Below are 17,190 nucleotides of genomic sequence, written 5' to 3' on the forward strand. Positions count from 1 at the left end.
AGTTTGTGCATATGCATGTGAGGGCATTTGTGTGTACGAGTTTGTCGTGTGTGTGTATGTACATTTGTGTGTGTTTGTATGTACAAGTTTGTTGTGCATATGCATGTGTGTGCATTTGTGTGTGTGTACAAACTTGTGTGTGCATATGGATGTATGTATTTGTACATGTATTTGTGTGTATGTGCATGTGTGTGCATTTTTCCATGTTTGTGTGTACAAGTTTGTATGTGAGTGTGTGTGCATGTGTGCATGTGTTTGTACAGGTTTGCATGTGCGATGCATATCTGCACATATGGGCATGTCTATGTGTATGGATTTGTGTGTGTGTATGCATGTTCACACATGCAGGCATGTGTGTGTGGATTTGTGTGTGTGGATTTGTGTGTGTGTGTGCATGTCTACACATGTGGGCGTGTGTGTGTGGATTTGTGTGTGTATGCATGTCTACACATGTGGGCGTGTGTGTGTGGATTTGTGTGTGTACGCATGTCTACACATGCGGGCATGTGTCTGTGTGGATGGATTTGTGTGTGTATGCATGTCTGTATGTGTGTGTGCTAGACTGGGTTGGCATCTTAAGAGCTCAGCTCCCCCAACAGGTGAGACCCCAGGGCCCACCTCCCCACTCCTCCTGGGCCCATTCCTTCTGTCCTGCTTGCCGCAGTTGCTGTCCCATTTTCCTTGGGACAGTCCTGACCTTACCTGCTGCCCCATCCAGCCCTCATCCCCAACTGGGGTCAATGCCAGGACCCTTTTGTGGCCTGGAGAGGGGAACATCCCCAGAACTGTGGGGTCCTCACCTGTGATGTTGTTGAGCCCCAGGTCACTGAAGGACAGAACGACCCAGATGGGCTCAGCCTCCCCGGGGGCCACACACATCTTCTTAGTCAGATGGCGTTTGCCAGGGTGCCCAACAAACTGGATGCCCTTGGGAACCGAGAGCTTCATGTACACCTGCAGAGGGTGGTATTGGCTCATGGTGCCTGGAATCCAGGCCCCCTCCCAGTGCCTCGAGGTCCAACACACATCCCACCACTCACTGCACACACCAGACTTGTCAGCCTCTCCAAGAGCCATGCTCCCCCTGGGAAGGTCCCCTTTCCATTTCCGATCAGAATAAACTACTCTCTGCTGTCTGCTGCCCCACTTGGCCTTCTCATGCCCATCTGTCTTGCTGGGCGCCCTCTCCTCCCCACAGCCCTCCATATCCCCACAGGTCCAGATCTCCCTTGGACTGAAGCTGCCAGTTCCAGCCAGGGCTGCCTCTCCTGCATGTCTATCCACTCTGGGACTCCAGATGGATGCAACCTCTTCCACAGCAGGTCCACAGAGGGCCTCTCCTGACCCTCTCTCCAACTGTGCAGCTCCATGATGTCAGAGTACAGCTCTGTGTGTGCATGTGTGTGTGTATTCATGTGCATGTGTGTGCTGTGAATGCATGTGTCCCTGGGTGCACACTTATGTGCATGTATGCAAGCACAGATTGCATACACATGTGCATGCATGCATGTATACACATGTGCATCTACCGGGAGAAGGCATGTGGATATGCATTCGTGTGTGTGTATGGGCATGCTAGTTTCTGCATGCATGTGTGTGCCTATGGGTACAGAGGTGCTCTAGATGAGATCATCTAGGTTGCTTTTATGCTATAAGGGCTGAGTTGATTCGCTGCCACAGGGATTGTACAGTCAGCAAAGACTGAAATATTTACTATCTGGCCCTTTACAGAGAAAGCTCCATGCTGTCATATATGATACCAGTCCAGGCACGCCCCTGCTAGGAGTCAGGGACGACGGCTCCATTTGCACCAAGTCCCTCTCACTCACACACATGCGTCCCCACCTCCTCCCCACCTGGCTTCGATGGTTGGTGAATCAGAGGCTGATCTCATCCCACTCCTGCCTCCCTGATAGCACAGATGAGGCATCCTCCCCAAAACCTCCCAGGCTGAGCCCACCCATCCCCGCCTCCCCAACATTACAGAGGCTCTCGCCCTCCTAAATCCCCCAAGCCAACACTGTCCCACTCCTGCCTCCCTTATAGCATCAATGCAGTCCCAACTCCCCATTGAATGGAAGAAGGCTATATATTTGGGGGCTGAGTACCTCAGCACAGATGCCCATGTAGTTGTAGACACTGAGCGGGATCTTGACTTGCTCCCCACGGATGATGAGACGGGGGAGCGTGAAGTCCACAAAGAAGGGCTTGAAGGTCTTCAGCAGGGAAGGCTCGGCGATGCCTAAGCCCTGAGAGGTGGACAGGGCCGTGGCCTCACCCACCCAGCTAGTGATGGAGTCCGGGACCTTCACGCTGAGTGTCTCCTCACCAGATGGGTCACTGCGGAGAGACAGACAGCCATGATGGGGGGCCCTTCTCCAGGGCTATGCCTTGGGGGGTCAGGTGGGCATGGATGACCCAGGTTCCATGGCTCAGCGAAGCACCCTAGGAGCTTAGAAAAAAGCATTGAAGGCATCACCAAAGTGGCAACAGGAAAAAACTGTCCCTCAGCCCTGACTCGAATAGAAAAGATGGGCTGGGCGCAGTGGCTCATGCCTGTAGTTCCAGCACTCTGGGAGACCGAGGTGGGAGACTGCCTGAGCCCAGGAGTTCCAGACCATCCTGGGCAACATGATGAGACCTTGTCTCTACAAAAAATTTAACAATTAGGTGGGTGTAGTGACATATGCCTGTAGTCCCAGCCACTCAGGAGGCTGAGGTGGGGGATTCACTTGAGCCCAGGTGGTCGAGGGCACAGTGAGCTGTGATCCCACCACTGCAGTCCAGTCTCGGCAACAGAGTGAGATCCCTGTCACACATACACAAAAAGATTATTGAAAGAAACTAAAAAAGACAAAAAAGATATAAGTAAATGAAAACATATCCCATGTTCATGGATCAGAAGACTTGTTAAAATGTCAAAACTGGCCAGGCGCAGTGGCTCACGCCTGTAATCCCAGCACTTTGGGAGGCCAAGGCAGGTGGATCACGAGGTCAGGAGATCGAGACCATCCTGGCTAACATGGTGAAACCCCGTCTCTACTAAAAATACAAAAAATTAGCTGGGTGTGGTGGTGGGCGCCTGTAGTCCCAGCTACTCGGGAGGCTGAGGCAGGAGAATGGTGTGAACCCAGGGGTGGAGCCTGCAGTGAACTGAGATCACGCCACTGTACTCCAGCCTGGGTGACGAGTAAGACTCCGTCTCAAAAAAGAAAAAAAGAAAAAAAAATGTCAAAACTACCCAAAGTGATCTATAGATTCAGTGGAATCCCATTCATAAACCCCAATGACTTTTAAATTTTATTTTATTTTGCAGAAATAGAAAACTCCACCGTGAGATTTTACATGGATCTCAAGGGACTCTGGTGGCCAAAGAAAGAAACCAGAAGAATAAAGCTGGAGAGCTCACACTTCAAAACTTACCACAAAGCTACCATAATCAAATCAATGTGTTACTGGCATAAGGACAGACATATAGACTAATGGATTCAAATAGAGAGCCCAGGAATAAACCCTGACAACATAGTCAAATGATTTTCAACAAGGGCATCAAGATACTTTAGGAAAAAGACAATCTTTTTAACAAATACTGCTAGAAACAGCAAACATCCATACGTGAAAGAATGAATTTGGACCTTACCTAACACTATATAAAAAATTAACTCAAAATGAATCCATGGCCTAAAAGTAAAAAGTAAAACTATAAAACTCTTAGAAGAAAATGGGGCAAAAGCTTCATGACATTGGGTTTGATGATGATTTCATGAATATGAAAACAAAGGCACAGGCAACAAAAAAAGAGTAGACAAGTTGGACTTCATGAAAACTGCAAAATTTTGAGCATCAAAAGACACTACCAAGGGCTGGCATGGTAGCTTACCCCTGTAATCCCAGCACTTCAGGAGGCCGAGGAAGGAGGATCACTTGAGCCCAGGAGTTTGAGACCAGCCTGGACAACACAGCAAGACCCTATGTCTACAAAAAATTTAAAAATTTAGCCAGGAGTAGTGGTGTGCACCTGTAGACCCAGCTACTTGGGAGGCTGAGGTTGGGGGATCACTTGAACACCTGGGTGACAGAGTGAGACCCTGTCTCAAAAAAAAAAAGGCACTATCAACAGAGTAAAAAGTCAACCCAATGAGAGAAAATATTTGGAAGTCATATATCTGATAATGAAATAATACCCAGAATATATAAAGAACTCCTGAAACTCAATAACAAAAACAGCAACATGATTCAAAAATGGGCAAATTACTTGAATAGACATTTATCCAAAGAAGACAGACAAATGACTGATAAATACATGAAAGATGGTCAACATCACTAATCATTAGGGAAATGCAAATAAAAACTACAATGAGATACACTTCATGTATTTAATTAGGATATTAAAAAAGAAAAGGAGGCCGGGCGCGGTGGCTCACGCCTGTAATCCCAGCACTTTGGGAGGCCGAGGTGGGCGGATCACAAGGTCAGGAGATCGAGACCACGGTGAAACCCCGTCTCTACTAAAAATACAAAAAATTAGCCGGGCGCGGTTGTGGGCGCCTGTAGTCCCAGCTACTCGGGAGGCTGAGGCAGGAGAATGGCGTGAACCCGGGAGGCGGAGCTTGCAGTGAGCCGAGATCGCGCCACTGCACTCCAGCCTGGGCTGGGCGACAGAGCGGGACTCCGTCTCAAAAAAAAAAAAAAAAGGAAAGGAAAGAAAATAGGCTGGGCACGGTGACTCGCGCCTGTAATCCCAGAACTTTGGGAAGCTGAAGTGGGTGGGTCACTTGAGGTCAGGAGTTTGAGACCAGTCTGGCCAACATGGTGAAACCCCGTGTCTACTAAAAATACGAAAATTTTTAGCCAGGTGTGGTGGCGCGTGTCTATAGTCCCAGCTATTTGGGAGGCTGAGGCAGGAGAATTGTGTGAACCTGGGAGACGGAGGGTGTAGTGAGCTGAGATTGCACCACTGCACTCCAGCCTAGGTGACAGAGTGAAACTCTGTCTCAAGAAAGAGAAAGAAAGAAAGAAAGAAAGAAAGAAAGAGAGAGAGAGAGAGGGAGGGAGGGAGGGAGGGAGGAAGGGAGGAAGGAAGGAGAAAGAAGAAATGAAAAAGAAAATAGCATAGCAAGTGCTTGCGAGGATGTGGTAAGATTGGAACCTGGTACACTGTTAGTAGAAACGTAAAACGCTGCAGCTGCTGTGCAAATTAGTCTGGAGGTTCCTTAAAAATTTGAACATAGAGGCCAGGCGAGGTGGCTCATGTCTGTAATCCCAGCACTTTGGGAGGCCGAGGCAGGCAGATCATGAGGTCAGGAGATCTGGACCATCCTGACCAACATGGTGAAACCCCATCTCTACTAAAAATACAAAAAATTAGCCAGGCGTGGTGGCGGGCGGCTGTAGTCCCAGCTACTCAGGAGGCTGAGGCAGGAAAATGGTGTGAACCCAGGAAGCAGAGCTTACAGTGAGCCAAGATCACACCACCACACTCCAGCCTGGGCAGCAGAGCAAGACTCCATCTCACCCAAAAAAAAAAAAAAAAAAAAAAATTTGCCAGGCATGGTAGTGCGTGCCTGGAGTCCCAGCTACTTGGGAGGCTGAGGTAGGGGAATCACTTGAACCCTGGAGGCAGAAGTTGCAGTGAGCCAAGATTGTGCTACTGCACTCCAACCTGGTGACAGAGCGAGACTCCATCTCAAAAAAAAAAAAAAGGGAAGGAAATTCTGACATGGATTCTCCAACACAGATGAACCTTGGGGACATTATGTTCATTGAAATAAGCCAGTCACCAAATGACAAATACTACAAGATTCCACTTATAGGAGGTCCCTAGAATAGTCAAGCTCAGAGACAGAAAGGGTTGTTGCCAAGGGCTGGGGGAAGGGAGAAGAGGGGAGTAAGTGTTTAATGGGGACAGAGTGTCAGTTTTGTAAGAAGAAAGGAGTCACAGAGATGGGTGGTGGTGATGTTTGCACGATAACCTAAGTGTCCTTAATACCACTGAACTATACACTTAAAAATGGTTAAAAGATCGTAAATTTTATGTTGAGTATTTCACCATAATTTTTTAAACCAATTCATTTTTTCATCATTTTCCCCTTTTGAGACAGGGTCTCAGTCTGTCGCCCAGGCTGGAGTGTAGTGGTACGATTTTGTGTCACTGCAGCCTCAATCTACAGGGCTCAAGCGATCCTCTCACTTCAGCTTCCCAAGTAGCTGGGACCACAGGCATGTGCCACCACACCTCGCTAATTAAAAATTTTTTTTAGAGATGGGGCCTTGCTATGTTGCCCAGGGTGGTCTTGAACTCCTGGGCTCAAGCAATCCTCCCACCTCGGCCTCCCAAAGTGCTAGGATTACAGGCGTAAGCCACCACATCCCACCTTTAAATGGGTGTGGCTTAAAAGAGAGTTGACCAGTCCTCTTTTGGGTCCAGCAGGAACCTCCTCCTTGGTCTCAGATCTGTCTCCTCTAATTCATCCTTGCCTCAGCCAACAAGAGAGGAGAGAGAACTTCCCAAACCCTAAATCCCAAATCCATGGCTCCATCCCTGGCTCTCCACACCTGCACCCTTAACCTCACCCCAGCACAGCCCACATGGTCTCATACTCCCTGCATCCTCCTCAGCTCCTTCCATCTCATTTCAACCATGTGGAAATCCTCCACCCTCTCCTACTTTGCAGCGCTTGCTCATGCTGGCGCTTCTTCCCGGACACCCTTCCCTTTCTTGCTTATTCATATGGTGGGATTCAGCTTGGGCCCCACACTGGGGACCCTCTCTGGCTTTTCCAAAGGATTCCACCATCTTTCTCTGCCTCCCAAGCTCCGTGCCCAGCCTTCCAGGAGAAGACTAACCCTACTGCACCATCATGGCTCTTTGGGCACCTGTCTAGCTACAATGAAAATGTTATGAGTGCTGGGACTCTGTCTGCCTTATTCAAGGGACCATCCTTAACATCAAAAACATCCGGGCCAGGAGCAGTGGCTCACACCTGTAATTCTAGCACATTGAAAGGCCAAGACAGGAAGATCACTTGAGGACAGGTGTTTCAGACCAGCCTGGGCAACATACAGAGACCCCATCTCTATGAATTTTTTTTTTTTTTTAGACGGAGTCTTGCTCTGTCACCCAGGCTGGAGTGCAGTGGCATAATTTCGGCTCACTGCAAGCTCTGCCTCCCGGGTTCACATCATTCTCCTGCCTCAGCCTCCCGAGTAGCTGGGACTACAGGCACCCACCACCACACCTGGGTAAGTTTTTGTATTTTTAGTAGAGACAGGGTTTCACCGTGTTGGTCAGGACAGTCTAGATCTCCTGACCTTGAGATCCGCCCGCCTCAGCCTCCCAAAGTGCTGGGATTACAGGTGTGAGCCACCACTCCCAGCCCTAATAAAAATAAATTGAAAAATTTTTTAACAATAAGAAAAGCTCACCAGACATCCAGAAATTACATACATTTGAATGATGATGGACAGATAGGCTGTCTTACAGCTGGGCCCCCAGAGCAAAACACAGTGACCTGAATGTGTTCCGATCAGCAGTCAGACCTTCCCAGGATGAGGACATACACATCCCCCAAAGCAACCTGAGGGGCCCCCAGCTGCGTGCCTGGCTCTATCAAGCCCTTGCCACAGCACCTTGTGCCTGGAAGAAGGGCACGGCTCCAGCAGTCAGCCCACCTGTTGGCCCGGGCTGGACCAAGAGTCAGTTTTCATGCCAAACTGGTTTGCCAGGGCACGCCACTGCCACTTTTTACTAGTGTCATTGGTGCTCTAACGCTGAGCATTGAAAGAAAAAAAAGTCAATTGCATCCAGCAGAAAAGGGGTGCCTGCAATCCTGCTTCAAAGAGAACTAAACGGGGAGGAAAAATGCAAAAAGGAAATGTGTTGAGAAAGGCATCCTGTTTTTTGAGCAAGAGCTGTAGTCCCCCGAGGAGCAAGGAGTGGGGGTAGGTGGAGTCAAGTTCATGTTCCAGGGAACTGTAATCATTTTAATGAGCTCGTTATACAAACAGAGCAGATAGAGTTACCCCAAGAGGGAGCTGCGAGAGGCACAAAGCTCTTGCATTTCATATTTCCCAGGCAAACGTCCAAATGTGCAGCGGGACTCAAGCCTGGCTTCATGGCTTGAAGTTTTATGTGTTAGAAAAAGATGCACAGTGTCTTACTCAGATGTTGGTATCAGGCCTGTCCGTCCCACCAGGGGCTCTCTGGGCCCGCCTGAGTGCCTTTCAGTCAACCGGCAAAGTCAGCACAGAAAAGAAATCTTACTGTACCTGATGTTGAGACAATACCAAATCCATGTTTCAGGGAAGAAAGTCCTTTTTCTCTTCTCTGTTCTACGAAAAGAAAAAAAGAAACGATTAAGGTTTCATGAACGTAACAAATCTTTTTTTTTTTTTTTTTTTTTTGAGACGGAGTCTCGCTCTGTCGCCGGGGCTGGAGCGCAGTGGCCGGATCTCAGCTCACTGCAAGCTCCGCCTCCCGGGTTTACGCCATTCTCCTGCCTCAGCCTCCTGTGTAGCTGGGACTACAGGCGCCCGCCACCTCGCCCGGCTAGTTTTTTGTATTTTTTTAGTAGAGACGGGGTTTCACCGTGGAACGTAACAAATCTTTTACGAATCTAGCAGCTTCGCATTCTATTTGATCAGATATAATGCATTAATTTCTTCTTCCTGGAAGGGTTAACATGGTACTTGATTGGGATATAACACATTAATTCTCTTACCTAGCAGGGTTAACAGTCTACTTGATTAGGACATAACTTGTTTTTTAAAAACTTTATTTTAGGTTCAGAAGTACATGTGCAGGTCCATTATATAGGTAAACGTGTGTCATGGGGGTTTGTTGTACAGATTATTTCATCACCCAGGTACTAACCCTAGTGCCCAATAGTTATGATTTCTGATCCTCTTTGTCTTCCCATCCCCCACCCTCAAGTAGACCCATCTCTTCCCCTCTTTGTGTCCATGTTTTCTCATCATTTAGCTCCCACTTATAAGTGAGAACATGCAGTATTTGGTTTTCTGTTCTTGCATTAGTTTGCTAAGGATAATGGCCTCCAGCTCCATCTGTGTTTCCACAAAAGACATGATCTTGTTCTTTTTTTTTTTTTGAGACAGAGTCTCGCTGTGTTGCCCAGGTTGGAGTGCAGTGGCCGGATCTCAGCTCACTGCAAGCTCTGCCTCCCGGGTTTTTACACCATTCTCCTGCCTCAGCCTCCCGAGTAGCCGGGACTACAGGCGAACGCCACCTCGCCCGGCTAGGTGAAACCACGGTGAGACGGGGTTTCACCGTGTTAGCCAGGATGGTCTCGAACTCCTGACCTCGTGATCCACCCGTCTCGGACTCCCAAAGTGCTGGGATTACAGGCTTGAGCCACCGCGCCCGGCCTGATCTTGTTCTTTTTTATGGCTGCATAGTATTCCATGGTATTTATGTACCACATTTTGTTTATCCAGTCTGTCATTGATGAGCATTTAGGTAGATTCCAGGTCTTTGCTATTGTAAATAGTGCTGCAATGAACATTTGTGTGCATATGTCTTTATGGTAGAATGATTTATATTCCTTTGAGTATATACCCAGTAATGGGATTGCTGGGCCAAATGGTAGTTCTGTTTTTAGCTATTTGAGGAATTGCCACACTGCTTTCCACAATGGTTGAACTAATTTACACTCCCATCAACTGTACATAAGCATCCTCTTTTCTCCACAACCTCACCAACTTCTGTTATTTTTTTACTTTGTTTTTGAGATGGAGTTTCCTTCTTGTCACCCAGGCTGGAGTGCAATGGCGCAATCTCAGCTCACTGCAACCTCTGCCTCCCAGGTTCAAATGATTCTCCAGCCTCAGCCTCCCAAGTAGCTAGGATTAGAGGCACCTGCCACTACAACCAGCTAACTTTGTATTTTTAGTAGAGATGGGGTTTCACCACGTTGGTCAGGCTGGTCTTGAACTCCTGACCTCAGGTGATCCACCTGCCTTGGCCTCACAAAATTCTGGATTACAGGCATGAGCCACCACACCCAGCTTATTTGTTGACTTTTTATTAATGGCCATTCTGACTGGCATGAGATGGCATCTTATTGTGGTTTTGATTTGCATTTCCCTTTTTTTTGAGACAGAGTCTCACGCTGTTGCCCAGGTTGGAGTGTAGTGATGCAATCTCTGCTCACAGCAACCTCCACCTCCCAGGTTCAAGTGATTTTCATGCCTCAGCCTCCTGAATTATACCTGGAATTGCAGGTGTGCCTCCACACCTGGCTAATTTTTGTAGTTTTAATAGAAATGAGGTTTCATCATGTTGACCAGGCTGGTCTCAAACTCCCAACATCAGGTGATCCACCCACCTTGGCCTCCCAAAGTGCTGGGATTACAGGCGTGGGCCACCATGCCTAGCCTGATTTGCATTTCTCTAGTGTTCAGTGACATTGAGCGCTTTTTCATATGCTTGTTGGCTGCATGTGTATCATTTGAGCTCTGAGAATGGACAGACTGCCTCCTCAAGTGCATCCCTAACCCTCATGTAGCCTAACTGGGAGACACCTCCCAGTAGGGGCTGACAGACACCTCATACAGGCAGGTGCCCCTCTGGGACGAAGCTTCCAGAGGAAGGATCAGGTAGCAATATGTGCTGTTCTGCAATATTTGCTGTTCTGCAATATTTGCTGTTCTGCAGCCTCCACTGTGATACACAGGCAAATAGGATCTGGAGTGGACCTCCACCAAACTCCAACAGACCTGCAGCTGAGGGACCTGACTGTTAGTAAGAAAACTAACAAACAGAAAGGAATAGCATCAATATCAACAAAAAGGACATCTACACCAAAACCCCATCTGTAGGTCACCAACATCAAAGACCAAAGGTAGATAAAACCACAAAGATGGGGAGAAACCAGAACAGAAAAGCTGATAATTCTAAAAACCTGAGTGCCTCTTCTCCTCCAAAGGATCGCAGCTTCTTGCCAGCAATGCAACAAAGCTGGATGGAGAATGACTTTGACGAATTGACAGAAGTAGGTTTCAGAAGGTCGGTAATAAGAAACTTCTCTGAGCTAAAGAAGCATGTTCAAACCCATTGCAAAGAAGTTTAAAAACCTTGAAAAAATGTTAGACGAATGGATAACTAGAATAAACAGTGTAGAGAAGACCTTAAATGACCTGATGGAGCTGAAACCCATGGCACGAGAACTTTGTGATGCAGGCACAAGCTTCAATAGCCAATTCGATCAAGTGGAAGAAAGGGTATCAGTGCTTGAAGATCAAATTAATGAAATAAAGCAAAAAGACAAGGTTAGAGAAAAAAGAGTAAAAAGAAATGAACAAAGCCTTCGAGAAATATGGGACTATGTGAAAAGACCAAATCTACATTTGATAGGTGTACCTGAAAGTGATGGGGAGAATGGAACCAAGTTGGAAAACACTCTTCAGGATATTATCCAGGAGAACTTCCCCAACCTAGCAAAGCAGGCCAACATTCAAATTCAGGAAATACAGAGACCACCACAAAGACACTCTTTGAGAAGAGCAACCCCAAGACACGTAATTGTCAGATTCACCAACGTTGAAATGAAGGAAAAAATGTTAAGAGCAGCCAGAGAGAAAGGTCGGGTTAACCACAAAGGGAAGCCTATCAGACTAACAGCAGATCTCTTGGCAGAAACCCTACAAGCCAGAAGAGAGTAGGGGCCAATATTCAACATTCTTAAAGAAAAAAATTCTCAACCCAGAATTTCATATCCAGCCAAATTAAGCTTCATAAGTGAAGGAGAAATAAACTCCTTTATAGATAAGCAAATGCTGAGATATTTTGTCACCACCAGGCCTGCCTTTCAAGAGCTCCTGAAGGAAGGACTAAACATGGAAAGAAACAACCGGTACCAGCCACTGCAAAAACATGCCAGATTGTAAAGACCATCGATGCTAGGAAGAAACTGCATCAATTAATGGGCAAAATAACCAGCTAACATCATAATGACAGGATCAAATTCACATATAACAATATTAACCTTAAATGTAAATGGACTAAATGCCCCAATTAAAAGACACAGACTGGCAAATTGGATAAAGAGTCAAGACCTATCAACGTGCTGTATTCAGGAGACCCATCTCACATGCAGAGTATAGACTCAAAATAAAGGGATAGAGGAAGATCTACCAAGCAAATGGAAAGCAAAAAAAAGGCAGGGGTTGCAATCCTAGTCTCTGATAAAACAGACTTTAAACCAACAAAGATCAAAAGAGACAAAGAAGGCCACTACATAATGGGTAAAGGGATCAATTCAACAAGAAGAGCTAACTATCCTAAATATATATGCACCCAATACAGGAGCGCTCATGTTCATAAAGCAAGTCCTTAGAGACCTATGAAGAGACTTAGACTCCCACACAATAATAATGGGAGACTGTAACACCCCACTGTCAATATTAGACAGATCAAAGAGACAGAAGGTTAACAAGGATATCCAGACTTAGCTCTGCACCAAGCAGACCTAACAGACATCTACAGAACTCTCCAACCCAAATCAACAGAATATACATTCTTCTCAGCACCACATTGCACTTATTCTAAAATTGGCCACGTAATTGGAAGTAAAGCACTCCTCAGAAAATGTGAAAGAACAGAAATCACAACAAACTCTCTCAGACCACAGTGCAATCAAATTAGAACTCAGGATTAAGAAACTCACTCAAAACCACACAACTACATGGAAACTGAATAACCTGCTCCTGAATGACTACTGGGAAGATAATGGAATTAAGGCAGAAATAAAGATATTTTTTGAAACCAATGAGAACAAAGACACAACATACCAGAATCTCTGGGACACATTGAAAGCAGTGTGTACGGAGAAATTTATAGCACTAAATGCCCACAAAAGAAAGCAGGAAAGATCTAAAATTGACACCCTAACATCACAATTAAAAGAACTAGAGAAGCAAGAGCAACAAATTCAAAAGCTAGCAGAAGGCAAGAAATAACTCAGATCAGAGCAGAACTGAAAGAGATAGAGACACAAAAAACCCTCCAAAAAATCAGTGAATCCAGGAGCTGGTTTTTTGAAAAGATCAACAAAATTGATAGACTGCTAGCAAGACTAATAAAGAAGAAAAGAGAGAAGAATCAAATAAACGCAATAAAAAATGATAAAGGGGATATCACCACTGATCCCACAGAAATACAAACTACCATCAGAGAATACTATAAACACCTCTACGTGAATAAACTAGACAATCTAGAAGAAATGGATAAATTCCTGGACACATACACCCTCCCAAGACTAAACCAGGAAGAAGTTGAATCTCTGAATAGACCAATAACAGGTTCTGAAATTGAGGCAACAATTAATAGCCTACCAACCAAAAAAAGTCCAGGACCAGATGGATTCACAGCCGAATTCCACCAGAAGTACAAAGAGGAGTTGGTACTATTCCTTCTGAAACTGTTCCAATCGATAGAAAAAGAGGGAATCCTCCCTAACTCATTTATGAGGGCAGCATCATCCTGATACCAAAGCCTGGCAGAGACACAACAAAAAAAAGAGAATTTTAGACCAATATCCTTGATGAACATCGATGCAAAAATCCTCAATAAAATACTGGCAAACCAAATCCAGCAGCACATCAAAAAGCTTATCCACCACGATCAAGTCGGCTTCATCTCTGGGATGCAAGGCTGGTTCAACGTACACAAATCAATAAATGAAATCTATCACATAAACAGAATGATTGACAAAAACCATATGATTATCTCAATAGATGCAGAAAAGGTCTTTGACAACATTCAACAGCCCTTCATGCAAAAAACTGTCAATAAACTAGGTATTGATGGAACATATCTCAAAATAATAAGGGCTATTTATGACAAACCCACAGCCAATATCATATTGAATGGGCAAAAACTGGAAGCATTCCCTCTGAAAACTGGCACAAGACAAGGATGCCCTGTCTGACCACTCCTATTCAACATAGTGTTGGAAGTTTTGGCCACGGCAATCAGGCAAGAGAAAGAAATAAAGGGTATTCAGTTAGGAAAAGAGGAAGTCAAATTGTCCCTGTTTGCAGATGACATGATTGTATATTTAGAAAACCCCGTTGTCTCAGCCTAAAACCTCCTTAAGCTGATAAGCAACTTCAGCAAAGTCTCAGGATACAAAGTCAATGTGCAAAAATCACAAGTGTTCCTATACACCAATTAACAGACAAACAGAGAGCCAAATCATGAGTGAAGAGAGTAAAATACCTAAGAATCCAACTTACAAGGGATGTGAAGGACCTCTTGAAGGAGAACTACAAACCACTGCTCAACGAAATAAAACAGGACACAAACAAATGAAAGAACATTCCATGCTCATGGATAGGAGGAATCAATATAATGAAAATGACCATACTTCCCAAGGTAATTTATAGATTCAACACCATCCCCATCAAGCTACTGATGACTTTTTGCACAGAATTGGAAAAAACTACTTTAAAGTTCATATGGAACCAAAAAAGAGCCAGCATTGCCAAGACAATCCAAAGCAAAAAAACCAAAAAACAAAACAAAGCAGGAGGCATCATGCTACCTGACTTCAAACTATACTACAAGGCTACAGTAACCAAAACAGCACAGTACTGGGGGACAGAGTGAGTGAGAATCCATCTCAAAAAAAAAAAAAGGCTCTCTCACTCCTTCTGCCATATGAGGATACAGCAAGAAGGTGGAAGCCACCATCAATTAAGTGGGAAGTGAGCCCTCACCAGACACCGAATGTGCTGGTGCCCAGTTCTTGGACTTCCCAGCCCCAAGAACCATGTGAAATAAATTTCAGTTGTTTATAAGCCACCCAGTCTATGGTCTTCTGTTACAGCAGCCAGGAAGGACTAAGACAAGCCCCAAAACTCAATAGCATCAGGGTTAGAAAACCTTGCTCAATGTATAAGCCATTACCTGGGGGGGTTCCTGGAAGGAGCTGCTGCCACCAGGCTCCCTGTGTGGGGCTGGAAAGCGGGGACAGCCTCATCAGTGTAGAGGCCACCATCCTGCCGGTGGTTCAGGCTCACTCGGTCGGTCATCACCACCAGTCCCGTTTCCTAGACAACAGACAACACCCAAACCATTGGTGGGGAAGTGGATGCTGACAGCCCCCAGAAGCATAAGGGAATGAATCACCCTGTGACCATTGTCCCAATATCACTTTTTGGCAGCTTTGGGGGCATCATTCTTTTTTTGTTTTTTTGCTTTTGTTTTGTTTGTTTTTTGAGATGGAGTCTCACTCTGTTGCCCAGGCTGGAGTGCACTGGCACAATCTTGGCTCACTGCAAGCTCCACCTCCCAGGTGCACGCCATTCTCCTGCCTCAGCCTCCCGAGTAGCTGGGACTACAGGCGCCTGCCACCATGGGGGCATCATTCTTTTATTCTAGGTTTGGTGGCACAGGCTGGGGAGAATATGGGACCCAGTGACCATCCAGGGTGGAGAAGAAGAGAGAACAGCACATTTGAACTGTGGAACCAAATCAGATGGCCCAAACACAAAAGGCTGCATGTTGTATGATTCCATTGAGATGAAACACCCAGAACAGGCAAATCCACAGAGACAGAAAGCAGATTGACGGGTGACTGCCAGGGGCTGAGGGAGGAGAAATGGGAAGTGATTGCTACTAGGGACTGGGTTTCCTTTTGGGGGATGAAAATGTTCTGGAATTAGGTAGGAGTGGTGGTTGCACAGCACTGTGAATATAATAAATGCCACTGAATTTTAAATGGTGAGTTTTATGTTACATGAATTTCATCTCAATTAGAAAAATCATGACCAGATGCGGTGGCACATGCCTGTAATCCCAGCACTTTGGGAGGCCAAGGTGGGAGGATCACTTGAGGTCAGGAGTTCAAGACCAGCCTGGCTAACACGGTGAAACTCCATCTCTGCTAAAAATATAAGAATTAGCCAGGCGTGGTGGCAGGCACCTGTAATCCCAGCTACTCGGGAGGCTGAGGCAGCAGAATCACTGGAACCCAGGAGGCTGAGGTTGCAGTGAGCCAAGATCACAGCACTGCATTCTAGCCTGGGCTAAATAGAGCAAGACTCCATCTCAAAAGAAAATTAAAAAGAAAAGAAGAAAGGAAGGAGAAGGGGAAGGTGAACAGAAGGGAAGGGAAGGGAAGAAGGGAGGAAGGAAGGAAGGAAGGAAATCAGTTGGCACAGTACCTGACCCCAACCAAGGACCAACTGTGGGATGCAATGATCTCATTTATTAGTTATTAGTATTAGTATTAGTATTAGTAGAGACAGGGCCTCACTCTGTGGTTCAGACTGAGGTGCAGTGGTGTAATCATAGCTCACCACAGCCTCAAACTCCCAGGCTCAAGCGATCCTCCCACCTCAGCCTCTTGAGTAGCTGAGACTAGAGGCATGCACCACCATGCCCAGCTATGCAGTGACTCTTTTTATTATGTCCTCATCATTGTACTAATTACTGGGAGCAACTGGATTGAAAAGAAGACTCACTCTAGCCTGGGCTGACTTGGATTTGTGAATAAGAAATTTAAACCCAGTTCCTTTGACTCAAAGGTGTCACCTCTGACTTCCTGAAGCTGATAGGGACCTGGGGTTCAACCTGCCAGGCAGTTCACATACTCATAATTGAAATGCTATTTTTTTTAAAAAAAGGTTTATTTTGCTAGGTGCAGTGGTGTATGTCTGTAATCCCAGCACTTCGTGAGGTTAAGGCGGGTGGATCCATTGAGCCCAGGAGTTCGAGACCAGCCTGAGCAACACAGTGAAATCCCATCTCTACAAATACAAAAAAAAAAAAATTAGCGAGGTATGATGGTGTGTTCTATGGTCCCAGTTACTCAGGAGGCTGAGGCAGGAGGATCGCTTGAGCCCAGGAGGTCGAGACTGCAGTGAGCTGAGATCACACCACTGCACTCCAGCCTGGGTGACAAAGTGAGACCTTATCTCAAAAAAAGAAAAAAAAAAAAAAGAGGTTTTTTTGTTTGTTTGTTTTTTGTTTTTTGTTTGTTTGTTTGTTTTGCAAATAGAACTTTGGGAAGTAGGTGGCGGGCATGTGGGTGTTTGTTGTCTAATTCACTCAACTTTTCTGCATGTTTGGAAAATTTCATAATAAAAGCAGCACAGGTCAGGAAGGGAAGGATGCCTTTGAAATATTTTTTATTTATTTATGTATTATTTTTTTGAGACAGAATCTCG

At 45.8% G+C, this 17,190-nt stretch overlaps 1 protein-coding gene across 5 annotated transcripts in view; it reads right to left on the reverse strand.

Annotated features, from left to right (window-relative positions):
• LOC105492066 (C3 and PZP like alpha-2-macroglobulin domain containing 8) overlaps positions 1-17,190 on the reverse strand; it is a 118,947-nt gene that overhangs the window by 47,107 nt on the left and 54,650 nt on the right. For all 5 annotated transcript variants that reach the window (XR_011617850.1, XM_011759046.3, XM_071087639.1 and 2 more), the window contains exons 18-21: positions 14,927-15,069; positions 8,269-8,331; positions 2,109-2,340; positions 801-954 (exon numbers count right to left, since the gene is read on the reverse strand). Coding sequence is in view for 4 of the 5 variants with exons in the window: in XM_011759046.3 (XP_011757348.2) it covers positions 801-954; positions 2,109-2,340; positions 8,269-8,331; positions 14,927-15,069 (592 nt within the window). In the remaining variant the exon portion in view is untranslated. The remainder of the gene's footprint in view (positions 1-800; positions 955-2,108; positions 2,341-8,268; positions 8,332-14,926; positions 15,070-17,190) is intronic.

The sequence above is a fragment of the Macaca nemestrina genome, chromosome 20 (assembly GCF_043159975.1).
Source record: "Macaca nemestrina isolate mMacNem1 chromosome 20, mMacNem.hap1, whole genome shotgun sequence".
Classification (NCBI taxonomy): Eukaryota; Metazoa; Chordata; class Mammalia; order Primates; family Cercopithecidae; genus Macaca; species Macaca nemestrina.